The following is a 10,341-nucleotide window of genomic DNA, read 5'->3' as shown; positions in this document are numbered from 1 at the left end:
TGTTTGAATGGCTGCCTCTTGGTCTATGTACAGGTTCCTCATGAGCACAGTTAAGTATTTTGAAATACCCATTCTTTGCAGCGTTACCCATAGCTTCTCATGATTCATATAGTTGAAAGCTTTTGCATCATCAATTAAGCACAGGTAAACATCTTTCTGGTATTCTCTGCTTTCAGCCAAGATTCATCTAACGTCAGCAGTGATATCCCTAGTTGCATGTCCTCTTCTGTATCCAGCTTGAATTTCTGGCAATTCCCTGTCAATGTACTTTTGCAGTCATTTTAAAATTATCTTTAGCAAAATTTTACTTGCATGTGATATTAATGATATTGAATGATGATTTCCGTATTGTACTAGGTCACCTCTCTTTGTAATGGGCACAGATATGAATCTCTTCCTATCAACTGGCCAGGTAGCTGTTTTCCAAATTTCTTGGCATAGATGAGAGAGTGCCTCCAGTGCTGTATCAGTGTGCTGAAAGATTTCAACTTACATTCCATCAATTCTGGGAGCCTTGTTCTTTGCTAGTATCTTTGGTGTACCTTGGACTTCTTCCGTCCATACAATTGGCTCTTGCTCATATACTACCTCTTGAAATAGTTGAACACTGACAATTTCTTTTCGGTACAGTGATTCTATGTATTCCTTTCATCTCCTTTTGATGCTTTCAGCATCATTCAATATTTATTTTTACTCACAGAATCAATACTAACAGTTAAGGCTTGAATTGTTTTTCAGTTCTCTGAACTTGAGAAATGCTAAGTATATTTTTCCCTTTTGGTTTTCCAACTCCAAGTCTTTGCACATTTCATTATAATACTTGTCTTCTCAAGCTTCCCTTTGAAATGTTCTGTTCAGTTCTTTTACCTCATTTCTTCCATTCACTTTAGCATCTGTACCTTGGAGGGCAAGTTTCAGAGTCCTTTCTGACATCTACTTCGATCATTTCTTTTCTTTCTTTCCTGTCTTTTAAATTATCTTTTGCTTTCTTCTTCTTGTCATCCCATTAACTCTTCTGGTCTTCAGTCAATAGTATCTAATACATCAAATCTTGAGATGTCCTCTCAATTCCGGTCATATTTTGGCTCTTATGGACTTGTTTTAGTTTTCTTTGGTTTCAGCCTGAGCTTGCATTATGAGCAATTGATGGTATGACTTCCATAGTCTGGCCTTGGCTTTGTTTTGGCTGATGATATTAAATGGCTCTGAGGGCAAGTTAAATTCAAAGCAGAAAAGGACAGCTCAGAAGGTCATGGCAACTGTTTGGGTTTTTTTTCGGATTTCCAAGGGGTGATCTTGACTCAGGAAAATCACAAGGACTTATGAAAATTTTTAATGAAAATTTTAAACTGCATTAGTGAGATAAAGGCTAGGAATATTGCGCTGAGGAAGTTTTTTTCATCAAGATAATTCACCTTTTCATTTTTCAAGGGTTCTATGTCTTATGAGAATTTTATTGGGAAATCTTACCCCATCCACCCTACAGCCCTGATCTTACTCCTTCAGACTTTCCCCCAAAACTTAAAGAGCATTTAAAAGGAATATAATTTGATTCCCTCGAGGATGCCCCAAACTGTAATTTTGATGTAGTCTAAATCAGGGCACAGAATTCTTTGGGGAAGGGTTAGAAAGATGGAAACATAGTCTTCATAAGCATATAGATCTAGATGGAGGATATGTTGAGAAATAATAGCTTCACATTTTGCTATTTTTGTTTAATAAAGATGTCTATGATTTTGTAGCAATACTTTTTACTTATTCTTGCATACTGATAATTTTTTGAGAATAAAGTAATTAATGGAAAAGGAGCAAAATTTTAAAAGGCTTCCATTTAGTTATAATAATATAACTAAAAATGTAAGTCAATATACAAAGATTTTACAAAACCATTTTGTTGCTAGTATTCAATGTTTTAAAGTCCTGGTATGGCACTATGAGTTAATGTCCCAGACTGCAAAGCCGTTTAAACTGCAAGGTCAGCAATTCAAACTCACAGATGCTCCTCGGAAACCCTATACAGGATTGCTATGGATCAGAATTGACTCAACAGCACTTAACAACAACGTTCACTGTTTTGTTGTTAAGTGCTGTTGAGTTGGTCCCTACTCACAGCAACTTTGTACAGGATTTCCAAGGAGTAGCTGGTGGGTTTGAACTGCTGACCTTGCAACTAGCAACTCAGTGTTATCTTAACAGCACTACACCAGGACTCTGGTGGTGGTGGTGATGTGCCATGGAGTCGGTTCCAACTCATAGCGACCCTGTACAGGGTTTCCGAGGCTATATCTTTGCGGTAGCAGAAAGCCTCATCTTTTTCCCGCAGAACACCTGGTAGTTTCAAACTGCTGACCTTGTGGTTTGCAGCCCGATTCGTAACCACTATGCTACCAGAGCTCCGTACACACCAGGACTCTAGTATTCATATAATCTAAGAAATGTTACATGTAAGCAATTTGCAACTATATTTATCACATATTATCCTGTGATTAAAGTTAATAATAAACATTACTAAGGACTCTGTATGGACTGGTACAGGAAGCTCATGGGGAGGTATGTGTGACATCAAGTCAGTTCCAACACATAGGGATCCTGAATAGGGTTTCTGAGTGGCTGGTGGATTTGAACTGTTGACCCTGCAGTTAGCAGTCCAGTGCTTATCCTATAGCACCACACTGCACTGTGTTGTTGTTAAGTGTTGTTGAGTCAGTTCCGACTCAGAGCGACCCTGTATAGGGTTTCTGAGGAGTGGGTGGTGGGTTTGAACTGTTGATCTTGTGGTTCACAGTCTAGTGCTGATCCTACAGTGCCACACCAAAAGTCCACACTGCACTGTTTCATGGTTTTTAAGTGCCGTTGAGTCAGTTCTGACTCATAGCAACCCTGATAGGGTTTCTGAGGAGCAGCTGGTGAATTTGAACCATCGACCTTGTGCTTCAAACCCACCCTGTAATTGACTGCTTATCCTACTGTGCCACACCAGGACACTGCACTGTAGAACTGCTTATATTTAGGTTAAAGGTACAGTGGAATTTTTTTATAGATGTAACAAGGTGTACTGTAAGACAGAAAAGTACAAAATGGATACTTAGGACAAAAGGAATTTGGCCTAGACCTTAACCAGAAGTTTCAATCATATCAAGAGACTTAGATTTACAAAGCTCTTTCTAACACAACTGACTGCTAATAGGTTGGTGATTCAAGTCTACCACATATACCTTGGAAGAAAGGTCTGGCTATCTATGTCTACAACTTAATAACTGAAAATTCAGAGCAGTTCTACACTGATAACACATGGAGTTGAACTGATTAAGAATTGGCAGTTTACAACCGATGGTAGTGATGGATTTTCTTTAAAATATTCAAGGCCTCTCTGTTCCTTTCTCATTTGGGGAGCGGGGTCCTGTCCCTCCCATGTGAACAGTCCATGAGTACCAGCGGGCGGTGCCCAATACCGAGTGATGTTCCAATGGCATGTCCAATTTCTTCTTTATTTTTTTAAAAAAACTATCTTACCCCTAGTATTTAAATAGAGATGAGCTACTTTGGAGTCCTGGTGTGGTGCTGTGGGTTAATGCGTTGGACTGCAAAGTCGTTTGAACCGCAAGGTCAGCCATTCAAGCTCACTAGCTGCTCCTCAAAAACCCTACACAGGGTCGCAATGAGTCAGAACCAACTTGATGGTACTTAAAAACAACGACTCTGGAGACCACACAAGGAGGCTGTCCTCAACCTGGTTTCCTAACTACCTGCTAAATCTTACAGGAGACCGCCTCCGCAAAAACCACTACCCCCTGACTTCTACATGTCTAAACGCAAACAATCTCGAAGGGAAGCCACAGAAATAGAGCCCAGTCCCTGGAACTCAAAGATGTTTCACAGCCGCACGAGAAAGCACCCACACTGGCGGCAGGGCCTGGACGAGACGCGGGAAGGAGACCCGTGTTCCCTTTGGTCTTCCTCACGCTTGGAGACAGGAGACCGGCACCCGACCCACCTGGTGCGCCTGGAAGAGACGACAGCTGCAGCACCGTAGAACGCGCGTCCGTTGCGGCGCCATTACGGCCTTCGAGCTTGCCGCCGCCGTGACGTCATCACTCCGCGTTGCTCGACACCGCCCCTCCCGTTAGCGCCAGCCTACTTTAGCCCTCGGCTCCATGGGGAGGTCGGTTGGACATTTCCAGGCCTCAGACCCTGCTCCCAGCTGCTAGGTAGGTAGTGGTTGTAAGGTCTGGTGTGCCTCGGTGCATAATCTGGTGTTCGAACACAAGCCAGTTCTGGTCCCTTTCCTCCCAAGCCGAGGAAAACTTTCACGTCGAAATTGAGGGAAGCCTTCTACCATCCCATCTTTCGTTCCCTTGGCTTCTCCCCTTGAGGAGCAACGGTTGGAATTGGCAAGGGACCCTGAGCAGAGGTAGGTGGTCAGTTAGCCTTTGAGCAGGAGCTCAGAAAACCTATCATCCCCGGGAAACAGTGAGCTCAGCAGTTCAATGCTTCTTGTAAAGGAACAGTCGTTCATGCAGTTCCACTCTGGAAGATGGAGGAGTGAGGACTCGGAACTCAGTAGCCCAACCGTGATCCTCAGTTTACACGTGCCTAACAATTGGGCTGTTAACGTCAGAATCAGCAGTTCGAAACTACCAGCTGTTCCCCGGAGAAAGATGAGGCTTTCTGCTCCCGTAAAGATTTACAGCCTTGGAAACCCTGTACAGGGTCGCTATGGGTCAGAACCGACTCCACGGCACATAACAATAACAACAACAACACTGATTGGAAGAGATCCGTATTTGTGCCCATTCCAAAAAGAGGTGACCCAAGGAAATGCGGAAATCATCAGACAATCTCTTTGATATCCCATGCAAGTAAAGTTTTGCTAAAGGTAATACAGAAACGGCTACAATCATACATTGACAGAGAACTTCCAGAGGTTCAAGCCGGATTCAGAAGAGGCGGTGTAATGAGGGTTATCATTGCTGATGTCCGATGGATCTTGGCTGAAAGCAGAGAATATCAGAAAGATGTTTACCTGTGCTTTATTGACTATGCAAAGGCTTTTGATTGTGTGGATCATGACAAGCTATGGACAACATTGCGAAGTATGAGTATTCTGGAACACTTAATTGTGCTCATGAGGAATCTGTACCTGGACCAAGAGGCAGTTGTTCGAACAGAACATGGGAAGACTGGATGGTTTAAAATTGAAAAAGGTGTGCGACAAGGTTGTATTCTTTTACCATACTTATTCAACCTGTATGCTGAGCAAATAATCTGAGAAGCTGGGTTATATGAAGAAAAATGTGGCATCAGGATTGGAGGAAGACTCATTAACAACCTGCGATATGCAGATGATACAACCTTGCTTGCTGAAAGTGAAGAGGACTTAAAACATTTACTGATGAAGATCAAAGATCACAGCCTTTGGTATGGATTACATCTCAATGTCAAGAAAAAAAAAAACTACTGGACCAATATACAACATTCTTATCAATGGAGAAAAGATTAAAGTTGTCAAGGACTTCATTCTTCTTGGATCAAATATCAACACTCATGGAAGCAGCAGTCAAGAAATCAGATGACATATTGCATTAGGCAAATCTGCTGCACAAGACTTTTTTAAAGTGTCGAAGAGCAAAGATGTCAGTTTGAGGACTAAGGTGAGCCTGACCCAAGCCATGGTATTTTCAATAACCTCATACGCATGTGAAAGTTGGACAGTAAATAAGGAAGACTGTAGAAGAATTAATGCTTTTGAGTTATGGTGTTGGAGGAGAATATTAAAAGTGCCATGGCCTGCCCATAGTACCAACAGATCTGTGTTGGAAGAAATGCCGCCAGAGTGCTCCTTGGAGGCCAAGATGGCTGAACTTCATTTCTCATACTTCGGACATATTGTCAGGAGGGACCAGTCACTGTAGAAGGATATCATGTTTGGTAAGGTAGAGAGTCAGAGAAAAAGAGGAAGACCCCCAGCAAGGTGGATTGGCCAAGTGGCATCATCGATGGGCTCAAGTGTGAGGTTGGCCAATGATCTGGCAGTGTTCTGTTCTGCTGTGCATAAGGTCGCTATGAGTCAGCACCGACTTGATGGCACCTAACAACAACAACAACACAAAAATATCTACAACTTCACTAGCCAGCAAAGATGAGCTACATAAATCATATTTGCTGATCAAAGTACAATGATTTTTTTTCCTCCATATATCTTTTTTTTTTAATGTTTATTATGAATTATGTGATAGTTTACATGGGAGAACATTAACTTTACATTCATCCTATCGTATATCGTTTCATTGCCATGGTTACGATCCCCTCCATGCATTATCAAACAACCAAGGATATACCCTGCAAGTCTCACCCTCCCCTGACCCCCGGGTCATCAGCACACATCCCCTCACCCTCTCTGGGTCTAGAGTCCCCAGCCACTCTATCTCTCCACATCATCGTTTCTGCCTCCATCTCTGACGTCACTGCTTCTCTGGGTAGGGTCCCGTACTCTGTTCTTCTCCCTTGATGGTTCCAGGGACCTCTTCTTCTGGACTGCAAAGTCAATCACTCCCCTCCTTTTGCTACAAAATGTACACCTTTACATTTCCAACCGTCACAGTCAGTCTTGATAATATTCATCATTTTACCACAAGGGACTTATCCCCATCTTCTTTCATTAACCCCTCCCAGACAGATTTGATATTAATTGGAGATTTTACCTTCCTCCATGCCCTCTGGATCTAGGCTCCCTCTTGAAAGCTTGTAAGCCAGTGACTTCTTGCCTTTATAGCCCCCCATTTTTGGTAGCCAGTGTCCAAGTTGCCTATCTCTGTCTTCTCTGTGTATGGACGGGGTGGGAATGATCCTTGCTGTAAAGAATTTGTTCCCTCTTTTGAACTACTGCATCCATAGGTGTAGGTCAAGTTCATCAAATTGTATCATATTACTCTTTTTTTTAAAACTCTTCTTTCTTCTCCTAGTTGAGCTCTGATCATCCAGTCTTTGAAGCCAGGTCAAGTGGGATTTTTTTTTTTTTAAATAATACCCAATTCTGCAAAGGATGTGATGAGAAGGTAGCCTCTTCATAAGGTGTTGTTTCTGTTGTTAGGTGCCATTAAATTGGTTCTGACTCGGAGCGACTGTATATTACTACAGAACAAAACACTTTCAGTTGTGTACCATCCTCACAATTGTTGCTAGTTTTGAGTCCATTGTTGCAGAGGCTGTCAACCCATATAGTTGTTTGTGGGAGGAAAGCAATCTTCCTATTTTTCACTGAACCTTCTAGGAAACATGACATCCTTCTCCAGGGACTGGGCCCTCCTCATAATATGCCATGTCTTGCTTTGTGTGTGTGTGTGTGTGTGTGAGAGAGAGTTGAGTAAAAGTTTACAGAGCAAGCCGTAAAACACCACACAATATTGATAATACTTGAGGACACAGTGCTGAGTGAAATTAGGCACAAAAGGACAGATACTGCATTAGTCCATAATTGTAAAAACTTAAGAAAAGATTTCTATATTAAGAGAATAATCCTTTGAGGGTTACCAGGGGCAGGAGGGAGGGGAAAATAACTCACAGGTTAGGGGATATATGTTAACTTGGGGGACAGGGAGGGCAATAAATAGGAGAGGGAGGGCAATGCACAAGAAGGGGGAGGAAGGTAGAGATGTGGGGAAGGTAGGGAAAGACTCTGAGAGGTAGACATGAGCTAATTGGAATGGGGGTAGATCGTGACGTTTGCACAGCCTTGGAGTAACAATGTAGTGGTTACGAATTGGGCTGTTTACCTCAGAGTCAGCAGTTCGAAACTACCAGCTGTTCCCTGGAGAAAGATGAGGCTTTCTGCACCCATAAAGATTTACAGCCTCGGAAACCCTGTACAGGGTTGCTATGAGTCAGAACCAACTCCACAGCACATAACAACAACAAGAACATAATATAGGAGTCCTGGTGTGGCACTGTGGGCTAATGCGTCAGACTGCAAAGTTATTTGAACTGCAAGGTTGGTGGTTCAAGCTTACCAGCTCCTCCTTGGAAACCCTATACAGGGTCACTATGGGTCGGAATCGACTAGATGGCACTTAAAAATAACATGGGTTGGAAATCAACTCCACGGCATTTAACAAAAACAACAATGATATAGGGATCAAGACATAGGTGGAAGGAGCAAAGGATAGGAAATAATGTTAAGGTGCTTGACTGTTTAGTGGATATTGGGTTCCGCTTGTGTAATGTAGACATCTAAGTGGATGATAGAAAGGTCTACTGGGGAAGATGATTACAGCCTATAATGGATTGGATTATCTAAAAGGGGTCTAGATTGTGCCCAGGAAAACAGACTTCTTGTTAAGCTGTGATGGAGTATGGGGCCTTAGGTGGAATCCTGAGCCCCACTCAGAACATTCAGGGGTGGGACATTCCCAATTGAAAAGACAAACAGACTAACCCAGAATGGCTAAAGTAACAGAAAGAAATACTTCTTGAAAGACCAAGGGGGAGGGGAGGGGCCGTGAAAGGAGAAGAGGGGGTGAAAAAAGCAAAAAGCAGACTGTTTGGCTGTGACATTATCAAGCAAGCTGTTTGCCCTGAAGCCATCAAGGCAAGAAAAGCCAACCCATCAGAGTAAACTCCTGTCTAAGACTGAACCTCAAAGGGAATACACCAACTGTCCTGTATACTCAATGGCAACTGTCCTGGTTGATTTATGAATGGAAGAGGGGGAATTGCAGCAAAGAGGCCGGGCTGATATTTGCCATATTCCATGAATGTCTAATGACCTTGGAATGAGAGAAAAGAATGGGCTGACAGGGTTGAAATTCAGGGTGATGTGTGAATGCTCAAGCTCAAAGACACTGACCTTTCCACTGAGGGCTAAAGTCAAGAATGAAGCAGCCACTGGATCTGAAGAAGGGGGAGGCATGCGAGAACTCCCGTACTTGCAGACAGTACCCATCAGACCTAGCACAGATGACTTGCTGACCAGAATTCGACCAGATGAAGATACAGAAGTATGATACAGGGAGCAAGCATAAATGGCTACAACCTCATCAACTGGACCCTTGATTATAGATGAGGCTGTCCAAAATTCCAACCAAACAGGGAAGAATTCTCCATATCAAGGATAAAGCATGTTTCCACAGTACACTGGGCTGATAGGGATGGACAACTTAGACTTTGGCTACCAAAATTGGGGGGCTGCTATAAAGGCACGAAGTAGCTGGCCTACAAGCTTTCATGAACCTTCTACTGTGATCCCTTTCAGAGCATCTAGTAGTGGTAGCAGGGTACCATCTAGTTCTTTTGGTCTCAGGGTTGTGGAGACTGATGTTCACATGGTCTATTGGTCATTGGATTATTTCCAAGTGACTTCAACTTTTATTGCTCTTCTTTCTTTCACACATAGAGAAACCAATAGCTGCATCTTAGATGGCCACTCATGAGCTTTCAAGATCCCCGTAGCTACACACCAAAGTATGTTGTAGAACATTGTCTTGGTGGATTATCATGCCAATTGACCATGTGTCCTCTAAGATCATGGTCCTGAGCCCACAGATGAAGCAACTCATTCCCTCCAGGTGTTTGGTAATGTCTAAAAAACTTTCATAACTCTGCCTCCTGAATGCTTCACCACAATTATGGTTATGTTTGCAGAAAAGATAAATACCCTCTACAGGGTTTCCGAGGCTATAAATCTTTACAGGAGTAGAAAGCCTCATCTTTCTCCCGCGGAACAGTTGGTAGTTTCGAACTGCTGACCTAGAGGTTCACAGCCTGATTCGTAACCTCTACGCTACCAGAGCTCCTGGAAATATAAATACCCATGTATAAATATCTTCTGTCAAACCTTTATATATTTGTGTGTGTATGTTCCTATACTTCTTTCCACACCATTCAGCTTGCGCGTCTATCCATGTATCCACCCATAGATCACTGTTATTGCAGGATTGTGTATAACAGTATTTACCTCTGTTGTTTTTAACTCTTTCACTTCTGCCCATCTGCCATCACTACTAAGGAGAATTCCAGTTATACTTCTTCCAAAACAGATTTTTTTCATTCTCCTGGTTTTTGGCCTTAAGTGCCATTGAGTCGGTTCTGACTTATAATGACCTGGTATAGGATTTCCAAGCCTTCAAATCTTTGTGTGAGCAGAAAGCCTCATCTTTCCTATTCATTGTTCAGCTTTTGCATGCATATGAAGTGACTACAAATCCCATGGCTCGAGTTATATACCATAGTCCTCAAAGTGACATCTTTTTTTTTTTTTTTTTTTAAAAACACTTTAAAGAGGTATTCTGCAGATTTGACCAGTACAATACTTAGTTTGATTTCTTGACTGCTGCTTCCATCAGCGTT

General features: G+C 42.5%; 1 protein-coding gene across 1 annotated transcript in view; it reads right to left on the bottom strand.

Annotated features, from left to right (window-relative positions):
• Positions 1-4,057, bottom strand: part of LOC102831317 (chromosome unknown open reading frame, human C5orf45) — a 34,853-nt gene extending 30,796 nt beyond the window's left edge. The window contains exon 1 of the mRNA XM_006874463.1: positions 3,995-4,057. Within this exon, the coding sequence (XP_006874525.1) occupies positions 3,995-4,057 (63 nt within the window). The remainder of the gene's footprint in view (positions 1-3,994) is intronic.
• Between the last annotated feature and the right edge of the window lie 6,284 nt (positions 4,058-10,341).

The sequence above is a fragment of the Chrysochloris asiatica genome, unplaced genomic scaffold (genome assembly GCF_000296735.1).
Source record: "Chrysochloris asiatica unplaced genomic scaffold, ChrAsi1.0 scaffold00279, whole genome shotgun sequence".
Classification (NCBI taxonomy): domain Eukaryota; kingdom Metazoa; phylum Chordata; class Mammalia; order Afrosoricida; family Chrysochloridae; genus Chrysochloris; species Chrysochloris asiatica.
Note: the sequence above shows the minus strand (reverse complement) of the source record. Positions and strands in the feature narration are given on the sequence as shown.